The sequence below is a fragment of the Dendrobium catenatum genome, unplaced genomic scaffold (genome assembly GCF_001605985.2).
Source record: "Dendrobium catenatum unplaced genomic scaffold, ASM160598v2 fragScaff_scaffold_1063, whole genome shotgun sequence".
Taxonomy (NCBI): Eukaryota; Viridiplantae; Streptophyta; class Magnoliopsida; order Asparagales; family Orchidaceae; genus Dendrobium; species Dendrobium catenatum.
The window spans coordinates 786414-812155 of NW_021319525.1; the positions used below are offsets into that span (position 1 = coordinate 786414).

The 25742-nt window shown below is 35.2% G+C and overlaps 2 protein-coding genes across 3 annotated transcripts in view; one reads left to right on the top strand and one right to left on the bottom strand.

Moving 5' to 3' along the window:
- Positions 1-4034: 4034 nt before the first annotated feature.
- LOC110095195 (protein WHAT'S THIS FACTOR 1 homolog, chloroplastic) lies at positions 4035-11355 on the top strand. The gene is made up of 3 exons (XM_020820632.2): positions 4035-5305; positions 10398-10472; positions 11262-11355. The coding sequence occupies exons 1-3, from the start codon at positions 4081-4083 to the stop codon at positions 11294-11296; spliced, it is 1335 nt and encodes a 444-aa protein (XP_020676291.1). The 5' UTR covers positions 4035-4080; the 3' UTR covers positions 11297-11355.
- Positions 11356-12964: 1609 nt separating this feature from the next.
- The window catches only part of LOC110095175 (peroxisomal fatty acid beta-oxidation multifunctional protein), a 36769-nt gene continuing 23991 nt past the window's right edge, over positions 12965-25742 (bottom strand). For both annotated transcript variants that reach the window (XM_020820606.2, XM_020820605.2), the window contains exons 10-18: positions 23882-24056; positions 23530-23651; positions 23090-23253; positions 19745-19999; positions 16766-16887; positions 16568-16689; positions 16264-16412; positions 13985-14123; positions 12965-13332 (exon numbers count right to left, since the gene is read on the bottom strand). In XM_020820606.2, the coding sequence (XP_020676265.1) occupies positions 13285-13332; positions 13985-14123; positions 16264-16412; positions 16568-16689; positions 16766-16887; positions 19745-19999; positions 23090-23253; positions 23530-23651; positions 23882-24056 (1296 nt within the window). In that variant the 3' untranslated portion in view covers positions 12965-13284. The remainder of the gene's footprint in view (positions 13333-13984; positions 14124-16263; positions 16413-16567; positions 16690-16765; positions 16888-19744; positions 20000-23089; positions 23254-23529; positions 23652-23881; positions 24057-25742) is intronic.

Consider the following 25742-nt stretch of genomic DNA (forward strand, 5'->3'; position numbering starts at 1 on the left):
TTAAATGTAAGAATTTTGAAAATATTGATGTTTGGTTGAAGAAAAAAGAATGTACAGTAAAAAAAGTGTAAACTATTAAGTTTATTTTTTAGGTAAAATAAATTCGTCCTAATTTTGATCGATAATTGTTTACACTGCAAGCAAGCTCATTTGACATCCGCTACCACCCACAACTGTTGGCCATCGCCATCGGCTGCTGGCCACTATAGCCGTCACCCTACCGCTAGGCACTAGCCACCACTGTCGACCACCATCTTGGAACTTTACACTACATTCATTTTTTCAAAAAAAAAAAAAAAAATCAGCTTCATTTTACTTTACACTCCTCCAAACAAATTCAAAATATTCCTTTTATAATGTATTACTTTTATATTGCATTTCTTTTATAATAAATTCATTTTTAGCCAACCAAATGGGAGATTTGATATTGATAAGATTTTTTTGGAATTAATTAAACTATGAATATAATGATAATTATTAAAACTATTTAATTTTATTAAAATTTTCATATAATTTATTCAAAATTTGAAATCAAAATTTCTAAAAAATTATAACAAAATAGTCTTTAAATACTAAAACATATTTGGAACACTCTCTTGAGGACAATTTACCATATGGATAAAAGAGGACTCTATAAGATCCATTTGCTATTAGATTCATTTGTATGAATACATGTAAGCTCTTTAAGGAATGCAAATCAATTAAGCATCATCCTATTACTTATCTATAATAGTCATAAAATATAGTAAAAATATACATAAAATAGAACTTTAAATGCTCTACTATATGGTGAAGACTGTTCGTAAATCCAATATAAAATTAATTCATAAAATAATCCTTTGGAGAGAATTGTACTACTATTGGAAAATAATTTTTGTGTATTATTATATGAATATTAGAATTATTTCAAAATATATTTTAAGAGTTGTCATAGAATATTTTGTTAATCAAATATAGATCTATATTGAAAAAATCAAAGAAAATAAATATTTCGAGGATATTATAAAACTTTTACTAGATAGAACTATACATATAAATATTATAACTTAGCTCACTCATTCTCCCACCTTTTAAAGAGGCAATTTTCTTTATAGCCATGTAAGATACTCCTATCACTAGGCAAATGTTAACTTGCTTTGGCCAAATGGGCTTTATTTGGAAGAGGAACCACTTGGGACCAAAATGACAACATGACAATTTTTTTTTATTAAAAGTATATTAATGACCTTATTGCTTCATTATTTGACTCTATAATAATCTTCTTAACTAAAAAGATCATTGTTGTGTCTTAGAGCATTCATGGCAGTAGAGAGATAAAAAATTTATCGTCCTTGTTTTGAAAGAAGATCAAATAGACATACAAATAAGGAAAGAGGGGTGCAAGAGTTATACGAGACGTTATAATTTTTAGGTGAAAATCTCTCAAATGGGAGAAAAACTACGAGACAATTAGAGGGTGTGCAAATGATGATACTCAAGCAAGGGGTCGATAATGCTTGTAAGGATGTGAAGAGCTAACGACAGTGGTTGAGATGCAAAGGGCCAATAATAGCCATAAGGCGAAGAGCCGATGATGATAGTGATAAAGTTGCATTCTATTGAAGGCAATAAGCATCAATATTTATAGGGGCATATTAAAGATAGACTGATGGAAGGGGTCGGGTTGGTGTGCCATAGTAGCAGTCTAGCAACACACTAACAATGCTAAGTTAGAGAGAGATGCTTCAAAATCTTGTGTAAAAGAAGGTCAAGAGAAATCCATCGAGGATGTATTGCCTATCAGATGTTATTTATCAAAACAATGCTTAATGATGTTAACGAGCATTAAAGAGGTTGAGGAAATCCACTAAGGGTATTTAACCTATCCAAGATTATTTGTCAGAGCGCTACTTGATGACATTAACTTGCAAGGAAGAGATTGAGAGAGATACACATGGGATATTATTTATTTATCACCAAGGATGTTTGACCTATCTAAAATTATCAAAGCGTTACTCGATGATGTTAACTTGTGTGGAAGAAGACGAATAGAATCCCCTTGGGATTGATTATGCTTTAATTGGGCGGGGGTGATCCCAAATTGAAGGAGAAGATTGGTCTATCATTAGACCATTTTTGTATTTTCAAGGTCAAGACTATTACCTTTCCCAAGAAATAGAAGTTCAGTTGGAGACTATATAGAGTTTGTAATTCACATTAAGCTTTCTTGCATTTGTTGGAAGTTGAATAATAGAAGGTTGCTAGTAAGATTAGTTTTTGATATAAAAAATATTGGAGGGACTTGCTTAACCACAATCGTATTTTAGATTACAACCAATGTTGCCCCCAAGTCTAAATCTACTTCCCATAAAATTGCAGTGATACTTGTTAGTTGAAGGGAGATAAAAAAAATGCATGTTTACTATTGCAATAAGCTTGCCCTTAATATTGAAGGACTTTTTAAGACCTTTCAACAAATCATGGTAAAGGGACTATCTTGCGATAACCGTGCATAGGACATTGATGTGCATAACCTTTTGAAATTGTAGCAAAAGTTGCCCCATTTCCATAAATTGTTTCCCTCAGACGACGCCAAACTATTGCATCCTTGAACATTCACAAAGATAGAGAGATAAAGAGCTTAACATCCTAGCTTTAAATGAAGATCCTACACAAATACATATATAGAGAGGGGTGCAAGAGTTATAAGAGATGCCATAATTTTTACACATAAAATATAGAAAAAGGAAGAAAAATCACAAGAGTTTGCCCAATTGAAATGAATCAACTAATGTTTATTATTAATTACAAATGATGTCTGTCCTCAGGGGGAAGGCATTAACTTAATGTTGCAAATATATATCATATAGAGAACTTTACATGATTGAGGTCAGACGAACCCATGTTATAAAAGACATCTAAAGAGAGTATTGGCTTGCTTATTTGGTTGGTAGGAGTGTATTTGGACGATAAGATTGAAGGGGCCATAGACGGCAAGTGATGGAGGTCAAAAGGATCGTAGTTAGACGATTGTAATCATAGGGACCATTGTCGATGGGCAATGAAGGTCAGAGGGATCATGGTCGGTGGGCAATGAAGGTGAGAGGGACCGTAGTCTGCGAACGACGGAGGTTGGAGGGGTCATAGCCGGCGATCGACGAAGGTTAGAGGGATCATAATAGATGGACGATGGTGGTCAGAGGAATTGTAGTCGATGGGATGTGGTGGTTGGAGGAGTCGTAGTCAGACGACGATGGTTGGTGGGTGACAGAGGTCGAAGGGACTATAGTCGATGGACGACAAGGGTCGGAGGGACCATAGTCGATGGGCGACAAGGGTCAGAGGAACCATAGTCGATGGGATACTAGGGTCAGAGGGGCCATAGTTGGCAGGACACTGTGGTCGGAGCGAGAGCCTTCAATGACACTTGGATGTAGGTTTGATGACGATGGTCAGGTAGTGGTCTAATAATGACAGCAGACATTGAGGGTGTTCGCTGGCAGTGTTGCCAGGGTAGAGCTTTAGGATTCTTCAAGGCTAAGAGCTCCTTGAGTCTCTAGCCTATGGTCTAAGCTTTCTACAAGTCTAAGGCCTCTTTGATGTGAGAAGAGGGTGTCTATTTATAGATTTTAAGAGTGACATGCCTTATAAATCTGCAGAAGATCTAGGACAAATTTGGATGCTCCATCATATGACTCATATTGATCCTTATGTCATAGAGCATTCATTTTGCATTTAAGTACCTCAATGATGTTAGAATTAAGTATTATTTTTGTTAGAACATAAAAAATATTAAAAATTTTATGAACTAGAAAGCAAATTTTTTTCTTCCAACCGTATGTTCTCTTAAAGCAATGCTTCTCCCACCCAAACTAATTCAATATTTTAAATAAATTATATATATAATTCAATCACTCGTATCCTTATAATTTAATTAACTAAAAAATAATTTTTCATTTTTATTTTTATGATAAATAATCAGTATAAATAAGGATACAGCATATTAATTTAATGAAGCCAGAGCTTTTTTTTTTTTTTTTCCGACTGTAAGCGCTGCATTTGATCTGCAGTCTCTCTCTCTCTCTCAGAGCTTCCAGCGGAATGCTCTCCCTACGCCAGTATCTTTCCTCCTCGCAACTAGTACCCAAAACCCTAAATCCTCGAATACATCCCATCTATAAGCGACTCCACCGCTCCATGGGTGTCTCCAGCCTCAAGGTGGCATGGCGCAAGGACGCCACACTAGACGCTGCCATCGAGCGCGACAAACGCTTCCGCCTCTGCTCGCGAGTCGTCCGCGAGGTCCTCAACGAGCCCGGTCACCGGATTCCCCTCCGCTATCTTGAGAAGCGCCGCGAGCGCCTCAGACTCCCCTTCCGGGCTAAGACCTTCCTCTCACGCTTTCCCAACCTTCTCGAACTCTACCCCGACCGCATCAAGCCCTCTTCCCCTCCCGTCCCCTTCCTCCGTCCCTCCCCCCGCCTACTCTCCTTTCTCTCACTGCAGTCCTCCATCTATTCACACCTCGAGCCTCTCGTCCTCTCCAAGGTCTGCAAGCTTCTCATGATGTCCCGCCACCGCGCCCTCCCTGCACACAAGCTTTTTTCTGTCAAGCGCGACTTCGGCCTTCCCGACGACTTTCTTGTTTCTCTCGTTGGACGCCACCCCCATCTCTTCCGTCTTGTTGGGGCTGGAGGAGACCACCTGGAACTCGTCTCTTGGCCGGAAGAGTACGCCAGATCGGTCATCGAGCATCGCGCAGACGAAGAGTCCCGCATCATCGGCGTTCGCATGCGGCCCAACTTTGCCATTCGCCTCCCCAAGGGTTTCTACCTCCGCCGTGAAATGCGGGAGTGGACACGGGATTGGCTTGAAATTCCCTACATCTCACCTTATGAAGATGCCTCCAGGTTGCACCCGGCCTCACCGGAGATGGAGAAGAGGAATGTGGCAGTCTTCCATGAGTTGCTTTCACTATCAGTTTTAAGGAGGATGGCCGTGCCGGTTGTGGGCAAGTTCTCTGAGGAGTACCGCTACTCCAATGAATTTGCTAACACGTTCACCAGGCACCCCGGGATTTTCTATGTCTCCCTGAAAGGCGGGATCAAGACTGCGATGCTCAGGGAGGCTTATGATGAACACGGGGAGCTGGTGGACAGGGATCCCTTCCTGCAAATTAAGGATAAGTTTATGGAAATGATGGAGGAGGGGCACAGGGAATGGATGGAGAGGATCAGGAATAAGAGGGAGGCTGTTCAGAAGGATTTGGAGTTGATGGCGAGGAAGAATGCTGAGCTGTCTGTCGGCGATTATGAAACTTGTACTGGTGAGAATAATCAGCGACATTATGATCTTGCGTTGATGGACGATCTAACTTGTTGAGCATTTTATTTTCCACTAATTTATTTTATTTTTCAATGTTTTAATGCTTTAGTTGACGCTCATCGCCGATAGAATTAAAATATTTCTTATTTCCGCTTAATTTCTTCATCTTGGATAAAAATAACACTTTTCATTATATTGTGTATTCCTCTAACTCTTTAATCTATTTTTTTTTAGTATTAGGAGCGTTAATCCGCGTTTACAGTAGGGGTTCTTATTTTGTATTAGACTTTTGATTTTAAAGAACAAAAATCTTCTCCTATAAGAAAATTTCGGTCAACCACCTTATTCAGTTAGAAATTTCCACTCAAGGATATTATGTGCTTTCTTTATATCAAAATTGTGCAGATGGAATGCCTCCAAACTATTTATGCAAAATTTATATTAGTTATATTTCTTAGTTATAGTGATCTCTTTATGTTCGATGAAATGTCGTCAAAGGGAACTCCAGAGTTTTTATTCAAAAGACAAAATATTAGAGAATTAAAAGATGCCTTTGGTTATAATATTTTTTCTTATTTTTAAACCTCATTCAGGCTTACCTCTTACATCGAGGAGATCATACAATTTATATATACCCTGTTAAGTTTGGGTTTAAGAACTATTCAAATTATAAAGTATACGTGTCTACCTCCTCTTCAAGGGCATATGCAACATGCTTGGAATTCCTCTTGACTATAGGACATGCATCTGTTTTTGAATAGGAAGAGTACAACCACATTGATCTTGGTTTTTCATGTTATTACACATTCATTTCACTCTGAAATTGGCTAGCTCAAATTTACTCTAAACTTGGAGTTAGGCTGAGTCCTCTAGTTGTGTAGAACAGGGATGCTTTGATGATTATATAATTGACTTGATGATGTAAAGTTTTTGTTGTAGTTATTCTAGTTTAGATGGTCACTACATAGCTGATTAGAGATGCGGTCAAGTACTATAAATCATATTTTATATTACCTTTTTGGTCCCAACTAGTTTCTCATTCAACTAAAGCTCATTTAGCTGAGCCAAGTTAACCTTTGCTTAGTGACCTTTGTTTCTTTTCTAACATGGCTAAGTGATTAATTCTTGGAAACTGGAAGGACTAGTGACCTAACTTAGTTTCCCTATTTCAAAGCAAGTTAAAGTAAGTAAGCAAGGTTTCTCCTATGCTCTCTCCCTTAAGGTGACGCAACCTTTCTCTATTTAAGCTACTCTTTTCTTAGTCAATCCAACAACTTAAAAGGCAAGTCATTGTTAACATTATCAAGCCATCGTAAACTTCTAGCATCAAGATGTATCTTCCCGCTTCCATGTACCAGTTAATTGATGTTATTACCAAATGGTCCTCAAATTTACAAGATATCTAAGTTTGATAACAATCACCTAGCATCAAAAACCAAATAAAAGAAATATCATCACCACTCACCATAAAAAAAATTTCTTGAAGAGACCTAAAACTATGCTTAAACTGAGGCCTTCCCTTCATCCATGACCCTAATTGTTCCCTCACTAGCCTAAGCCCTTCTCCACGGCTCCACCAATTGCCCATCTAGCTAAACCAACCAAAAATTGAGCAGCATTTATTGTTACCCAAAAATCACTTCTTCAAAAGCCATTATAATACTAACATTTTCTATCTTATAACATGCTCTCAGAATACATTGATATCAAAATACTATTCCCCTACTAATTTCCCAAGCATGAAATACTTTTTATCAACCTTTGTAGCATGCTTATTTTACTGCGGGGCCATTTGCATCAATATCTGCCGCTATATTTTATTTTTTGTAAGGGCTCCTTCACATAATTAAAATCAATGATTAGAATATACTCCAGCCAGTAATACTTGAAATCACCTGATGCTTATGGGTTGGTGGATGCCTTGCTATCAAATCGTATATCTGCTGGAAATTAAGAAGGAAAAATTTTAGGAGGGGTCTGAGATATAAACTTAGGAAAAGCAAATTTTGGAATATTTGGAATTTAAAATTGTAAATATTTGAGTGAATAAGAAGAATTAATTTAGACTCTCAAATGTATTATATTCACACGCATTTTGATGCATGCGTAGGAAATGGCCATCAGATATTCAGATGATTGGAATCTAGAAGCGTCCTTGATTTATGTTGTCCCATGGAAGGCTGGCTATATGTTTTTTGCATCACTTTACAAGTAGTTTGTGATGCAGTGTATATTCATCGCGAACAAGATATGATGTAATTATATTATCATTTTTTATTTATTTCATTTTTTTATATTAATATAACCTATAATTGTGGTTACTTGAAACAGAATGAAAAATCTGTCATATTGAAGTGTAAACACATTATGTTAGAATTTATTTGAATCCTCTCCAATTATCGTATGCATGGAGAGTAAATTTATTTAACCCCAACCATAGAATCATTTTGATGGCTAAATTAGCTTTTCAAAATTATAATGGTTTTGGAAAAACCGAAAAAGTAAGTAGAATCAACTTATCCGGTCAAAGGGAATTGAATGGCTGGTGTACACCAGTAAATACTTGTGAAGGTATCCGTTTGTAGGTATCTTATAGGTCGCTCTCGGGTCAAGCAAAAGGAGGATTCACTCCAGTCTTAGGTTAACCTGTTTGAGGGACTCGCTTAGGAGCTGGAAGGAGCATAGCGAACCAGGAAAGGTTTCAACCTCCGAACGATTGCCTCCTCTCCAGGAGACACCGTCCTTAGAATTTCCTTACCCAACTAGACAATTCTTTATCCATCTAAGCCAGAGTTAAGATGCTTCTACTCGTTCTTCCTAGGAGCTATGAAGATCTGACATTCCTCTCCCAAAGATCTCATCTTATTGCACCATTAAAAGCTCCCCTCAGGCACCACTATGATTATATCAACATCTCTCATCCGTTACATCTGGACGACACTCGCCCACTTTTTAATTTCAGCGGGAGGATCTCCATCTGTCATTGCCCACCATCCAACTTGCCTTATCTAATCTTGTCGATCAGCTTGGCACCAATAAGTCATGAGTACGGATCGATGGGACAACTACATGTTAAAGCTTCACCCTCCTTTCCTTTGGAACCTTATAAAAAGAGGGCGGAAAAAGGAGGGAAGGAGGATTGGCACACTACTCCATCGTTTCCAAATTATAACTTTGGCTCCATAATTTAGAGTCCGATTTCCTCATTTTACTTATATCTCTTGCTTGGATAATAAAGACTTTACATATATTCCCTTCACCTCTCAAATGCTTATTTCTTCTCCTTTCTTTTGGATACTTATAAAAAGGGGGCGGAAAAAGGAGGGAAGGAGGATTGGGACCCCAAAAGGAATAATAGGGGAAATATTCTTTGAAAAGCATTGTATCATCCCCTTCATCTTCAAATTGTATTACTTTGGCTCCATAATTGAGAGCCCGATTTCCTCATTTTTTTTCTCTCTTGTTTGGATAACAAAAACTTACATATATTCCCTACACCTCTCGAATGCTTAGTTCTTCTCCTCTTTCTATATTCGGGCTTGTCCTCAGTTGATCCGTGTCCCGACATCATCCATTGAACAAAACAAGATTCAACAATTGAAATGGGAGAATTATAGCCTCCAATTACCGTTGTAATTGGAGAGGATGTGTCCCCTGGTTTTTATTGTGTATCGGTCTGTTTGACTTCACTACACATTGATGAAAGTTAAATCATAATTGATTGTTTTGGGTTATGGAAAGTATTAGGGCCTTTGATAGTTGCTTGACCTGTAATCATGTGTCCATTAGTCTTGACATCACTCGACTATTATTTCTAAACCAGCACTGCTGTGGAAAACGTTACAAATTCAGAAGTTGTGTTGGCTTGAATTTGTTTGGATGGAAGTGTTTAAAAGTAGTTGGCGTTTTGTTCAAAAAATGACTTCTATTGAAATTTTTTAAGCTTTCTTTATTTTTCTTGAACTCATTTATGAACCCAACCCCTGAGCTTATTTTAGGTGAAGTGAATTTTATTTTTTTTCCTTACGTCCCCCATTAGCTTGATATTATTTTATTATTACAAATTAGGTTGTAATAGATCTTCCAGTTAACTTTTTGATTTGTTACGTAATAGAAATCGGATACAATTTCTTCGAAATCAGCAAATGACAATAATAAGTTAGGAAGAACACATCAAAACTATTTTTATTGCAAAATATATGAAAGAATATAGCAAGATACAATTGGATATTCGATTAGAGAGGAAGATCCGGCTCTCCTAAATCCCTAGCCGGCGGCTAGATCCCTCACAACCTAAGAAATTCTAATTTCAGCAAACTAAAAACATAATCTTGAAATCACCCTATCGTTAGCCTTAAATAGGCTCCTATAATTTCCTCGCAAATCAGCCCCTTTCCCTTAATAATTCACTCTCATTTTTTAATTCAAATTAGATTTATTTCCCTAATTAATTCTCTCTCAATTGTAATTTAACTTTTCCTAAACAACCCCCTTAATTTCTCCTCCTTTTCCCTAAATAATTCTCTTTTAGATTTTGAATTCAAATTAAATATCTTGCCCGAAATAATTCCTTCCCAATAATAATTAAAACATTCCTAAATAGTTGATCTTTGATTAAGAACCTTCCTAAACAGTTCCTCTTGATTAGAAATTTTTTTAATTTCTTCCAAATCAAATCAGCCGATCCATCATTATGATTATATGAAATAGTTAAAAACTGAATGTGGCTTTATAAGTTCTCATAATTGAAACTTTTTTTCTTGCATTTATGGAGGTGAGTTTCAAAATAGAAGCTCAGGTTCATCCATTTTCTGCCAAACAAATAATTTATTGATAATATTGTGTGACCCGCATTTCTTTTCTTAAGCATTGGTCTTCATTATTAGGAATTCCACAATCACATTTCATTATGTTATGTGATATGACATTGGAAAAAAAATTAATTGATAGTGTTCAATTTGCGTATTTAGAATGACTCAAGTACTCAATGCCTACTCATGAGATGCTATCATTCTTATATTCATACATTGTACAAGATATCAATTTAATATCTATGCATTCACTAAAGTCTAAACTTATATTGGGATATTCAGATGGAAGATCACAGCAGGTGAAAAGCAGTACCGATGGAAACAATGATGAGTGGCAGTCCGAGGATGATGTGCAGGGTACATAAGCTTATGCTTACTCAAAACAGAAATAATTGGCATTCTGAGAATGATGTGCAGCAGCTTATGCTCATTCAAATAGAAATCATTGCTAGCAAGATCATAGAAGTGGCTGAATCTAACTGGAAATTATTCTGTGCGGACACCGAATGCCGTACAGAGACCAACTAAAATGCGCCACATCACCTCTTGCTCGGTAGTTGGCTCAGTACTGCGGCTCAGTACCACTCGGTACTGCTGACGTGGCATATTCTGATTGGTCTCCGAACGATAAACTACGTTCGGCGTCCGCAGTTAATAATTTCTTGAATCAAACCGTCTTAATAGCATCACATAACCATATCACAAGAAAAGCAATGACTTCTTGCAAATAGAACTCGAATGAGGCCAATGCTGAGCAAGCAATGATAGTTTTGATGAAGGTGCTTTGATGAACCTTCGTTATTCTCTTTATGAGCTAGCAGACTGTGGGAGAATGAAAGGTAAAAGATTCAACTCTGTTATTAGGCATTTATGATGGGCACTTTTACTTGATCAAGAGAGTAAGGTTTCGTTTGGGATTGCTTTCTTACTGCTTCTTAAATCAATTTTTTAGTTTAAATTTTTTATTTTTTTACAAAAAAATTGATTTAAAAAGTAGTAAAAAAATCGTCCAAATGAACCCTCATACTCTCTTGATATTATCATACAAATCAGACAAATCAATTAGCCCATCCAACCTTTAGTTAGTCTTAACTTTTTCTTATTATTATGTAATTGTTAACCATCATTATGTGCCTGCTGTTTCAGATCTGAATCATCTAGGAATCAGCAATCAGTCCTAGACGAAGCAAGAATCAGTTGCTCAGAAAGAAGATTTGACTCTGAAGAAATTGAACAGAGAAAAAAAGAACCCATTATCAAAGGAAATTCAGTTCATCTTAAATCTTACAAGAACGGTTCTGGAACTAATGAGCCCATCCATCCCCACGCAGTGACATTTACTCCCAGAGAATGTAGATATTGATGCCAGTCAAGTGGAATTTATGCCAAATCAACAAGAGCCCGTCTTAGAGAAGGTCAGGCCAAAGCAACAGTACTTACTTTTGAGCTTATTTGTCTGCTTTAGCGAATTGACAGCCCTAAGTCCATCCATCCCCACGCAGTGTCATTTACTCCCAGAGAATGTAGATATTGATGCCAGTTAAGTGGAATTTATGCCAAATCAACAAGAGCCTGTCTTAGAGAAGGTCAGGCCAAAGCAACAGTACTTACTTTTGAGCTTATTTGTCTGCTTTAGTTTTGAAATCAAATTTTGAGAATTGATCAAATTTGATGAATCCGTTTATTGGAGCTTTGTTTGGGATTTTTTTTTACTGGTTTTTAGTTCAAAAAAAAATTTATCCGAAAAAGTTGTCTTATAAAATAGTTAGAAAATTATCGCAAACGAAACATAGAATGTTATTAGGCTCCAACATATATGTCAAACTTTGTAAACATAAAGCTTTTCTGTTGAAGAAGCTCTAGTCGAATAGCCATTTACCACCAAAATGTGAATACGCAGCTGTAAATTTAAGCCAGATCATTGTATTTTTTTTAATTGTAGTAGTCTAGTTCTAGATTTATTCTTTTGCAAGCAAGTAGAAAAAGCATAATTATAAGTTATGATGTATCAATAAGCCTTTATTAATAAAAATTTTAAGTTCGAATTTTACATATATATGATGTATGGGTAAGTTTATTTTAATTGATTCAAAAGTAAAGAAAAAAAAAATTGAAATTGTGTGGGCTTGTACATGGACAGAAATTTTAAATAAGGTATCCAGAACATGGATCCACCCTAACGAAGAATGAAGAATGTCAAATGTTATCTGAAGATCAATTAGAATGCACGACGTCACCCCTTTGCTCGGTATTGTGATTGAATACTGCTTGGTACTGCGGCTCGATGTCACTGATGTGACACATTCTGCGTCCGATCTACATACAAAATAATTTCTCCTGGCGAAACAACTAAGCAACAAAGGAAGAGGGCCACCAATGTAATCCAAACTTAATATGCAAATAGGGTTGAATCTCGTCATTTGTATATAAGAATAGTCAACAGAAGTGATAAGCTAGTGAAGCCCAAATAAGCCAATTTGTGATATATCTCCCATCTACAAAGCTTAGCTTTCAGAGAGTTTCTCAGTTTGGGCCTGACGAAAAAGTTGGCGCCCAATGTATATTATTTTTAGGCTAGTTGGGGGATTCAATTCCGGATGAGATGGGAGAAATTTCTTCTCTTAACCACTTGGCCTCAAACCCGATCTCCCTAGATATATTTTTTGGGAGAACTGATTAGCAAACAAAATTCCTGGCAAGCTTTTACTGAAAGGCTGCAGTTTAACCATTGTTTGTGTTTCCCACCATATTTCTGATGAAATTTTCAGAAAATACTACTTGGTTAGTATACAACAAGTAATTTAACTGAAAATTGAAGCTCAAATAAAATTTTCAAAAATTTTCAAGGCTAAAGAAAATCATGGAAGATGGTGTTTAGACCAAGCTTCCATCACAGTCACAGAATGCCATTAAACTAATTTAGTTTCTGATAAGCTTCTAACAATGGCATCAAACAAATTATCTTCAGCTTTACTTCAAAAAATAACATATATCAACAAAATATTATGAAATTCATTCAATCCAATATCTGATAATCAACATTTATTCAATAATTAAACAATTAAGATGCTCTCATATTGGGATTCTTCATTACTTGTTCCCCCCTAGCAGCAACAAGCAGAAAACATGTCCAACCTTGGAAAGATAGTCGAATTGTTGGTCTGAGGAACTACATGCGTGACCTTGAACTCTTTGAAGATGATGGACCAGCCAAGCTCTGCAGAAGGTTAATTTAGAGTGAGTAAAGTAATATAATGGCATGGCTCACAAAATTTCAGGAAGCTGCACAATGCATACAATGAAAAATTAAGGTACATCAAAAACCTCTAAAATGCGAAGCCTATGACTGGGCCATTTCATAATAAATAATAGGGGGATTTACATAGATACCATTTTATTTTATGTTATTTACATATCTAATACTTAAAATTTTAATATTATGTCTACCATTCATAGAACAAATATGGGTACATTGAGTGAAATATTAAAATTTATAGGGTGGTATGGACGGTAAGAATGAAATATATGAGTGATATATATTTGATATTAAAATTTTATATGAGTGATAGGAATGTAATATTAAAATTTTGAGTGTTAGATATGTAAATAGCATGAAATAAAATAGTATGCATGTAAATCCCCTTAAATAATATTATGTTTTTTGGGGTGATTATATGTAGTTTTATATTTATTTATATAGCATCATAATACTTAAATGACATAAAAAATGACCACTAATATTAATATATTTAAAACAAAATAAAATTTTTTATACATATGTTTTGACGTCGTGTAGATACCTAGGATGTAAAGAAACCATTACAAGCTACACAAAGACAAAAGCTAAAGCTAAAAAAAAAAACGAGTACCAGTGGAAGGCCTTTCTTAGCTCTTTCTTCCAAGTATTGTGATGGTGTGAAGAATCCACCATAGGAACCTGCCCAGCTTGTTAGCTTGGAATAAATATAACTAGATCCAATTGTATCAGCCCAGAATAACAGACCGCCCCTGCTTATAAATCAGTGTCAGCCCAGGTAAAGACACTGAAATCTGAAGACTCATAGATATTGGATATAAAATATGGCCATGTCAAACAGTAATGTGTGTTTATAAATACATTTTCAAAAACAAGTGCTACTTGAAGAAAATGCAAGTATAAAGATATAGCTTTAACCAATCTAGCGATAACTTATATTTCCACATAAGCTTGCAAACAAAATGAATATGAGTACATGCAACAATCAAAAGAAATAATGTGAAAAAATATAAGCTTCCACTATGACAATCATCATCATCAACAACATCCCAAACATAGTTAGGTGGTCAGTTTTGTGTATCCATCACATATCAATCTTGTCAACAGCTGAATTTGGTTTTATAGTTGTAACATAGCTAAGTTCTTTCATAGACCAAGCCATTAGAGCACTTACTTTCGATTACAACTTTAGCATTAGTTTCATCAACAAAGTATATGTTATATTTATCGTGATCCTCCCTATATATACTTATATCATGTCTATCTATTTATATCATCATGTACTAATTGTATATAACATGTATCATGATAACTGATAGCTGATTATATCTTTTTGCTTTAGTCATGAATGTTCTTTCTAGACATTTGTAAGAGAATGTACCCTGGTGTATACTTTTTGTTGATGGTATTCTTCTTGTTGATAAGACTAGAGAGGGAGTTGAAGGAAACTTAAATTTGGAGGTCAAGTCAATAGGCTTTCGTTCGAGTAGATCTAAAGCCGAATACATAGAGCATAATTTTAGTAGTAATATATCTAATGAGGGGATTGTGACTTTTGGCCGATCAAATCATTAAAAAGGGTACATGTTTAAGATATCTCAGGTCTATTGTTCAAATTGATGGTGAAATAAATGGAGATATTATTAGTAGAATTCAAGTAAGATAGTTGAAGTGGAGGAATGCAATGGGCATGTTGTGTGATAGAAAAGTACCACTCAAACTTAAGGGAATATTCTATAAGATGATGGTGACACTTGCAATACTTTATGACACAGATGTTGGCCATTAAAAGAGAAGCATAAAATTAAGTTTTAGAGACGAGGATGCTAGGTGGATGGGGGTGTCTTTACTCTTAGAGACATAATGTGAAACGAATATATACATGAAAAGGTTGGAGCGACTCCAGTGGCAGAGAGGTTTAGAGAGTCGCCTTAGTTGGTTTGTTCACCTAAAACATTGGTCTTCCGATGACCAGATTAGGAGAGTAGATGCACTATATTTGACATATTTTAAGAAAGGTAGAGGTAGACCTAAAAATACTTGGTTAGAAAATATTAGAAATAATATTTTTTATTAGATTTAAATGAGAATTTGACTTTTAACAGGACACGATGGAGAAACAAGAATTCATGTAACCGACTTTATGTAGCGGGATAAAGACTTGATGTTAATGTTGATGGTGGTAATGGCGGTGAACATTATTGTACCATATTTTAGAACATAATTGCAAAATTTTTACTACCAATGATTAATAGTCAACCTCAATTGCAATATCTACAATAAAAGATTATTTCAAGTCGTCAAATAGTTAGGACAGGGATACCAAAAAGTGTCATTTTTTATCACATCAAGTGGTGGGCATCCTTAAATAAAAAGAAAAAGAAAAAAAAAAAGTGGCGGGCATCCTTCATGCCTACGTTACTCCATTTTCGTTCTTAAAATATGTTGCTAGTCTAAAATTCCCTACAGCCCATCATTCTGTTACCATAATAAACTGACCTTTTGAGGGAGTTTTTCCGTAGAGAAGTTGAACTTGCTAAGCTACCTATCTGTGTGTCTGTCAGTTTGATGTTCATGCACTCTGTGATGAATGCTTCGGCAAGGTTAGAAGTACATAAAAGGCACAGCTATCATGAGTCATGAGCAAGTTTGCACCTCTTTTTGCATTTATGATGCTTCAGTTCCAGCCAACAAACATAAGTCATGGTAATATTTCCTAATATTTCCTAATTTCTCCAAGTTTGAAAGGTGAAAGTAACGAACAGTGAAATTTAAAGAAGTTAGTATTTTACAACCGCACTGACTTCTGCCTAACACGACCTTCAAAATGGCATTATGACACATTAATTTCAGGGTATATCTACAGAAAAGTCACATGCAGAGTAATCTCACCTATGTTTAGGGAAGCCCATTCCAAGTATAGATGCAATATCAACATCAGAAGCTCGTACAACAATTTGTTCAGCCATTACTCTACATGCCTCATTGACGACCGGAAAAAATATCATCTCCACAATTTCTTGGTCAGTAACAGTTATGGGCTAAAAGAAACATAATTTAAACTTGTTAGTACACTTTGATTATCAAAGAGAAACCAAAACAGAAAATCCTAGTTTTATGTATATTATCTCCTTGATTATATTTCTTCTTTTTTTTTTAATGTTATTTAGGCAAATAGAGTGTTGTGGGAAGTAACCTTTCCACTGAGCATCATGCCAGCACGCCTTCTAGATTCGTCGATAATAGCTTGTACAGAAGAATCAGGTTCCAGCTTGTTCCCAGGTTTATATAAGTAATAACCCCTTCCATTAGCCTTCCCTGTCAAATAAAAAGCGCACATTTATGATTCTACAATACATATTGAAAATATATTGAGAATTCTTTCGAACTTTACCGTTTCGACCATCGTCTACCATCAACTCAAGCATCTCTGACTCAAAAGTCCGGCCCTTGAAGGCTGAAGAAAATATAGGCTTAATTGCCAAAGCCACACCATATCCAGCCAAGTCTTGAAGTCTATTAGCGAACAAAAGCACAAAAGCATAACAGTATATTAGAACATATAAATAAGCATTGTGTGCATAAACTTACAAGCAAATACCAGGCATTACACTAAGCGTGCTTACTGTCCTTGAGGTTCTACTAGAAATTGAAGCTTAATTATTTTAAGTTAAATGCGCCTTTATTACATCACTTAAGTCCAAGCTCAACTAAATTTGAGTCTTCCTTAAGTTTAATTAGCCAATCCAAATGGCTAAGCAACTTAAATTGAGCTTCATCGAGCTCAATTAGCTGAATCGAGCCAACCAATGCCTATTTGGTTCAGGCATAACCCTACCCATTGGAGTCTTCAAATAGTTCACTTGATTTGCTCACACATTTTTCCAAATTAGTCCAGTGGATGGTAGTGCAAGCAGAAGTAACTGAATACCATGGTTCCATCTCCTTATTTACTCGATCGCTTGGCTACCTTAAGAGCTATAGGCTATCAAGGGCAATCTACAAACATCCCATCCATCGACCGATAATGAACCAAGGGTTTAATGGTGATGTAACACATGGAGGTGGATCTATCAGTAGATAAAGGGCAACAACATATAAAGCTCAAGTCATGATGGAGCCATAATGATTTACATAATTTCATATTTTCATTTGTATGTATTGTATGTGGGTAAAGACTTGGCATTATGTGGAAGTTATATGTCAATGTGCTACTTTATATATAAAATGGCTAGGGAGAGTATATATGAAGTGGTTATGGAGTGATGTGGCCGACCAAGCAAGTGCTAGGGGCTGTACTGTACTGCCAAACATGAAGGAGGGAGTAGTTAGGGTGGTTGCACATATGGGACACCCCTCCCTCCTCTCTTTTCCCTCATTTGTTTTGATTTTCAAATGAAGGTATATGTTCTTCACTTGATTTTCATTTGTATAAAATGTTATAAGACTGAAATGAAGATAGATTTGGTTTGTTTACAAGTTTTGAAGAAAATTTCCAAGAAGCTTAGAGGCTTGGTGGCCAGCCAACTCAAGGAGATTGGGTGATCTTCTTGAACCCTACATTGGTGAGTAGGGCTTTTTTATTTCCTGCTCTTTCTTTACTATAATTTTCTTTATTTGTGTTCTTCTCTTAGTATTCCATTCTAGAAAATTCTCAAATCCCATTTTGTCCTTCTTAATCAAAGTAAAATTGCCCATAGTTAGTATTGTCCAAGTTTTCTAGAATTGTTGGACCAGTTCCATTCTTCAAAGCATTTGACAAACTTAAATTTGCTCAAAACCCCACTAAAATCCCCAAATCATTATTAAGTATTCTATACTTTAACAATCCTAAATTTATGTAAGATTATTTTAGTCAAAATTCTGAATATCCACTCAACCCTAGTTATATTTCTTGTTTGTTATTTAAGTTAGTTATATTTTTTGTTTGTTGTTTAAGTTTAGCTGCTTGTCTCTATTCAACAAAACAACAATAACATTAAGCTTTTATCTCACTATCTGGGGTCGACTATATGAATATTTTTTCTCCATTATATCATATTAAAAGTCAAATTCTCATTTAAATCTAATTAAAAAAATATCATTTCTAATATTTTCTAACCAAGCCTTTTTAGTTCTACATCTATCTTTCTTAACATAAGCTAGATCTAATACATCTACTCTTCTAATCAAATCATCGGAAGGCTGATGGTTTATGTGACCAAACCATCTAAAGTGAAGCTACTCCAACTTTACCCATATATACTTATTTTACATCCTGTCTCTAAGTGTAAAGCTAGTCAAGAGGAACCTATATAGAATTAGATTTCAGTGATTTCCCACCACAAATCTCAAAATCACCCAAGAGGATTAGCAAGAACAATGTAGTAATGGATGAAATAGGGAACAAAATAGCAAGATACAATTGATTCTTAATTCAAGAGGATGATCTATCTTTCCCAATTCTCTAGACGTCACTAGAGCTCAAGCAAACATAAGCACCAAAACAAAATTCAGCAAAGTACAAGATACATAACCCTAGAGCAAACCCTATATTTAAAGCATAGAAATAACAAGGCAAATTACTAAACATCCCACTCCTACATTAACTGCTTCCTTAACTATCCCTTCGAAAAAATTTCAAATAGTGGCCCCCAGCCAAGGGGGGGCGGGCTGGAGTAGAGGTGAACTCTTAGTCTGCCTGGAGTAAACAAGAGTCGGCTAGACCGATCCCACCTAGACCGGTCTAGCACACTACTCCCTACTCGATTTCTCCCATTTTACGAAGCTAGACGGAACGAAATAGAGTTATCCTTCGTGAGGAGTCACAACTTTTCACATATGATTACATTGCTTCACTTATTCACGCGTTCGGACTTGCCACTGCCTGCCCGTGCTCGTCCGCGATTCGCCCACTTGCGTACCTACTAGCGTCCACACTTTAGTTTGGGCTGGTTCAATTGAACCGGTCCAAACGGTTCTTCCATATGCACTCATATATTTTCCTTATCATAATAAAAAATTAGTCTTTCATGGTCTTTGTTCAAGTGCAAGACCCAAGATTTCAATTATGTTATCTTTATTATTTCCAATTTCCCGTCCTTTTCCCTTTCTCTAACTATTCAATTATTTTTCCTTGTTTCAACTGAAGCCATTCATCCTAATCTATAAGGCCACCGCACTGCTAGCCTGTATCAGATATCTAATTCAAGTGTGACAATCAACTCATCAACTTTTTTATGATATTTGTATTGTCATAAGCAGCCCTTAATTTCAACGCACCAGCAAATGATCAAATATAAATTAGGATGAATGAGATGCAACAAAAAACTTTATTATATTTACTATATAGCTAGGAAACATTCAAGACAGCTTAAGAACTGGAGCAACTTACTGAAAAGGACCCATTGGCATGCCAAAGCCGCTAATCACCCGATCAATTCTATAAAGATCAACTCCAAGATGTACCAGTAATTTTGCTGCTTGGCTATATGGAAAGAAGGTCCGATTGACAGCAAAGCCCGTGCAGTTTCCAACCACAACAGGAACTTTTTTTATGACCTTCCCAACATTCATGACATCCAGAACGACTTGTGGAGATGTCTTTTCTGTGCGAACAATTTCCAGCAGCGGCATTACATGAGCAGGGCTGCAAAATTAATAATTGAGATAGTTTAGTAAGTTGCAACAAAAAAGAGGGCAAGCGTTTATTTTGGCGTTATAATTAATTAGTAGAGCACCGCATACAAAGAAACTTTTAAAGATAAAAGGGAATGCTCCAATTAACATGAAAATCGTGAAAAATTATGGACTGATCTTTTTTTACTGTTTGGTACCTAAAAAATAACAAGAATGAGTCAATATTGCAAGAAGATTAAGTATATAGATGTGATGAGTTTAAATATCTTGGATCTACAGTATAGAAGAATAAGAATATAATTCTGTAGTTAATACTAGGTAATTAAAATAAAAAAATGATTTTTGAATCTTAAGTGATAGAGAGAATATTGTGGAGATTTAATAAAATTGTAATAGGATAGCCAATGCCATATAGATCCACATATCGGGCAATGAATGAATCACCTATTTTAATTTATTTTGTGCAGCGAGAAAGAATATTGGAGCCTTGGAGGTAAACAATGCAATTTAATTAGGCATTCCAATTTTTTATAGAATATAATATGAGATGCAATTAGAAATGTAAGTTCTTAATCTAGAGACATTCCAATTTATCTTTGACAATGTTCGATGCGATCGGCCTTGTCTATGACGATCAAGAGACGTTCCGATTTGTCTTTGAAGATGTTTGATGCGTTTGGCCTTGTCTTTGATGTTTGATGCGTTTGACGTTACCTGTGAGAATGTTTGACTTCTCTAAGGTTAAGTTTGATATTATTTAACACTGTTAATCTTGTTTTGGATAGTGGAAGAATTGAGCAGTATAGTCTGAGGCAAAATATCAAAAGTAAACAAGTGTTTTCAGGGAAGTCTAGGTAACTGATAAATATATTAATGAAAAATTTAATTTTAAATTTAATGAAAATATAATTCTAAAATAGTCGTGTAGATTGACAAAATTGTGTATCTAATGGTTAGCTTGTCAATTGAGGGATATTTAATTATTTAAGAAACTTTGAAGTAGAGTTTCAAACTTCCAAAAAAAAGTGAGATGGAGGATTACATTTTATATAATACCAATTACAGTTTTATTATTGATTCTGTGCATTTATTTATACAAAATTTTATATGTATGCTTGTTAATTTTAGTCACATCGTTTTACATTAAAATCAGAAAAAAAAATAGTAAATGACCTGTAACTCAATATGTACATATTAAATGGGATTGCATTATATTAAAGTTGATAGGTAAATGAAAATGAGAAGGATAAACAATGACATTAAATAAAAATTAATGAAATGAAAAATGTATATGTATGTAAATATATGAGTTCATCTACTTGGGGTACACATGCACAAATGAAAAAAGTTGAAAATGAATATAGAAATGGTTGTACCTCCATTGGTACAAAATTTAAACATTACTCCTAAAATAAATGAATGATTAGAAGTTAAAATTGGACAATTGAAATACTAAAGAATATTCATATAATTTATGATCAACAATACTCATGTTTATATTATTATTAAATGAAAAGTTTAATGATATAAAATGACTAGTCATATACTATATCATAAAACTATACTTAACCACTGAATTTGATGATGAAAACATAACCCACTAAATTAAACATTTTAAATAAATCATCAATTGAATAAATGACTGACAAAGTAGGCTTTGTGTATAAAAGAAGAGGTTCAACTAAAAATAAGTATGAACTATTATATATATATATATATATATATATATATATATGTATGTGTGTGTGTGTGTTTAAATTGGTGAATGATGATGAGTGGGCTCTTTCAAAAATTTAAGATGTTATTTTATTTGATTGTTTAGTTAAAAATAAAAGAATTAATTTATAGTCACACTTTTGTTCCCGACTTCATATTCCAAGTAATCAGGCCAAGTCACAACAAATCTATTAAAGAATTAAATATATTTTGTGACAATTTAGTCAGATAAATTTTCTACTCGATCCTGAGTTGAAAGAGAAGTTAGGAGAGGTTTGGATAGGAAATGTGTCTGCCTAGATTATACACTTTTTTATATCTCATGGTTGACTAGTGAAAGGTCAAAAAAGAGTGACATGATTTTCTCCAAAAGATGAGATAAAAAATCAATCCAAATTAGTTTAAAATGGCCAGGCCAATGAGAAAATCTAAATGACCATTGCAACTATTAGCATATCTTTTCCTAATTGAAACTGTCATTAAAATCCCCACACAAAATCTATTGATGGGAACACTCCACCAATCTAGAAGCTAATGAGACTAATAATACTATAATTCCAATTCCAAATAACGCCCACTTATTGTCGAAAAGAATTCTATTATTTAATCATGAGTACCAATCTAGATGCCACCTCCAATAGACCTTAGTATAGAAATAAATGGATGTTCTACCATAGTTTCTTGATGCAAATAATATCAAGCCATTCTCCTACAACTCGTCCTCTAACCATTATCCTCGAAATCTTAAAAGCAACCCCTAAAATTCCATGTTCCAATGATCTTCACAATAGAAAGAACTACCAATATCACAATAATTACTTCGGATACAAAAATACCATTAAGTCTCCTTACAAGACTCCACCCTTTTTACACTTCAGAATAATCCCGTTATCATTCAAAAGAGAATTAACATTTAGTTCAGACCAAGCTAAGGAATCAGAATTGATTCTTTGCACATAAAAATCATTCTATCCCCTGCTGCATGCAGCATTGTCTGTTCTTGCATTAATAAACGGTAATGAACTTTCTCCTGAAATACCGCTCCAACAATCAATATATGTCATCAACTATTGATGGGATTCCCCTTAAAATCAAATGTTGTGACAATTAGCATTGCTTTTATTAGTTTCCAAGAATCTTACTAAAAAAATAAAATTACAAGATATACGAACTAGAATTGAGATAGAAATGTCCAAAGTAAAGAAAGTGTGATATTACATTTTCCTAGTTTAGTTGTGGTCGAATTGCTCCAATATAACCTATATTCTTTGATTTTAGTATTCCCCTTCCCATTGAACATTCAATTTATAACAAAACAATTTCTATTTTGTAAAGTTGCTAAATATTCTAGCTATAATATGGAAACACTTCGAGAAAAAATGACCTGAAGAAATGTGCTCCCACAATGCGATCTTGAGAGTTTGTCTTCTCTCCAACAATCTCCAAATCAATGGTGGACGTATTGGAGGCGAGAATACAATGTGGAGGACAAATCTTCTCAATATCATTGAATATGGACTGTTTAAGTGGAATCTTCTCAATAACAGCCTAAAAGATGTTGCAACGCTTTTAGGATAATCTTCAGGAAGAAATTTTATATATGGAAAAAGAGGAATTTAAGTGAATCAAGTAAGCAACAAAAGAGGTAGAAATTAAAAATTGGCTGATTTTGAATACAAAATGTTAATTTTCAAAACATAATGAGATTAGGGATCACCCATCACATAATCAAATTTTCTAACATGGACTTATTGGCAAGAAAACGTACATTAGAGACGTTTCTCTTTTCAAATTTGTCATGAAAAAAAGCGATCAAAACTCTACCTCAATAACCATATCTACATCCCTGAAGTCTGAGTAATCTAGAACACCCTTAAGATTTGACAACACCTTGCTTTTTTTATCCAGAGTTAACGATCCTTTCTTCACCAATCCATCAAGGTTAGCTGAAAGAAAATCCATTGCCATAATGAAGAACATTAATGAAAATACACATGGCAGGACTTATAGATTATCAAACAAAATCATAAAGTTTAATAAAACTAATATGAGTCACATAACTAGAAGAAGGTAAATCTCTCTATCTGAGAAATGTTAAACCATTATGTAGAAAGATAACATATATACAAAGTGGAACACAAGTTGAGCAGATATATCACTAATTAAGAGTTCATACCAGCTATTGATTTCATTCCCCGTTGAAGAAAGGTAGAATCAATTTCCTTTAAAATAACATGTATATCACCTAGAAGAAAAGCTGTAGCTATTCCAGAACCCATCAAACCACCACCAATAACAGCAACTTTTTTAATATGCCTTGGTTTGAGCCCGATATCAGTAACCTTGGGCACCTATCCAAAGCAACACATGCATAAAATAAGGAAAACAAAGTCAGAAAAGGTTCGTTTAGATGTAAATTCAAACGGATAGCTCCAGAATCTTCTTTCTGCATCTTGTATTCATTTTAATCTAGTTAACTTTCGAAGTACATGATGGCCAACACAAGTATGAGATTAAAAGCTACAAATAACAACGGGATTAACTGCATAAAATTGATGGACATAAATAGAAATCATGACCACTTGGATAAAACATTAAGGAACTACTTTTTGACGCTGTTAGGGAAAATGTACCAGAAAATAGCTTAAAAGCTTGTAATAAAATAAGTTAAGATTCACAGAAGTTTATAGTAAAAACTTACAGTACATATCCACAAAGAATGTGATGCGGACATCGGCACGAAGATTTGGCACATCTATCACAGGAGGCGTCGTAAATCGACGGCTCTAATTTAAATTGTCATTTATGTGTTATTTTATGAATTGTAGCTGTTATTTTATCCTATTTCCTGTTTTACCGCTAGGATAGTTTATGTGAGTGTTATGGCCCAAGGGGCAATTTTGTAATTTTTTATTTTCTCATGTTGTGGCCTATATATAGGGCCTTTAGCTATTGTAATGGGGATGAATTATTGATATGAAAAATTGTTTTCCACACTTGTGTTCTTCTTGTGAGAGAGCGTTAGTAAAATTCCTATGGAGAGGAATCAGAGTCTTCACCAGCCGCAGGATGGGTCCGGGCTTGTGAATTGAAGTCCCTTGGAGAAGGGCAAAGCATCACCCGTCAGTCGTCGGAAGAGTCCGAGGCTCGCGGTTCTTGTCTTCTATCTTTCGTTTTATCTTTGTTTTTGTTTTCTTTATTTTACTACTCCCCGTAGTCGTTTGTCATCTTTCCTCCTCCCCGCTCAAACCCTTGGCCAAAACTCCATACCAAGCTCCACAAATTTTTCCCCATAGCCGCCGGCCACTTTCACCCGATCCCACCCTCTTGGCCGCCGGCTCCAATGCTCTAGCCGCCGGTCAACCTCCCCCTCCTCCCATCTCCGCGTACCATCAAGACTTTCCTAAATTGGTTTGCATATCTTAGGTAACTCTATTAATTTCAAATTCAAATTTATTTGAATTTGAAATAGTTACTTAATTTATAATCCTTACTTTAGGAAACTTGCTTAATCAAAGCTCATTTAAATTTTAAATTAAATTGGGATGATATCTTCATTCCCAAATTTAATTTATTATTTTAAAAAGCATTGATTGCCTCCATTACAGTCCCTGTGTCCCGCCTCCCCCTTAGTTGATTTCCCAAACCTATCACGGGATAATGCCCATCTTGGGAAGGAATTAGAAGGCCAAACCTGCTGTTGGCCGAACATTCAAAGCCCCAACTTTAATTCTTAATTTACTCCCTAAATCAATTAAGGGAATTTATTGAATTAAAATTCATTTAATTTTCCCCGTGGTCCCGCTGCCAGCCCCCTGGATGGATAATTAGGATTTATTTCCTAATCTCTTACTAAGCCTCTTTGGAAATAATTCCCCTGCTGCTGGCCGTGACTCTCAAAGTCCCAACCTAGGTTGTTTCTCTCCCAAATTTCCCTGTGCACCTTCAACTCTCCACTTGAGTTCTAAACCCCAAAACCCTTTATCTCCACTTCCATTCTCTCAAGAAGAAAATCTGAAGTTTCTCTCAGAATTTTT

Bases quoted from the DNA above. Each gene is read 5' to 3' on its own strand.
- LOC110095195 (XM_020820632.2), top strand. From the start codon at position 4,081: ATGCTCTCCCTACGCCAGTATCTTTCCTCCTCGCAACTAGTACCCAAA. The intron at 5,306-10,397 runs GTGAGAATAATC...TGGGATATTCAG, and splicing joins CGATTATGAAACTTGTACTG to ATGGAAGATCACAGCAGGTG. The intron at 10,473-11,261 runs GTACATAAGCTT...CTGCTGTTTCAG, and splicing joins GTCCGAGGATGATGTGCAGG to ATCTGAATCATCTAGGAATC.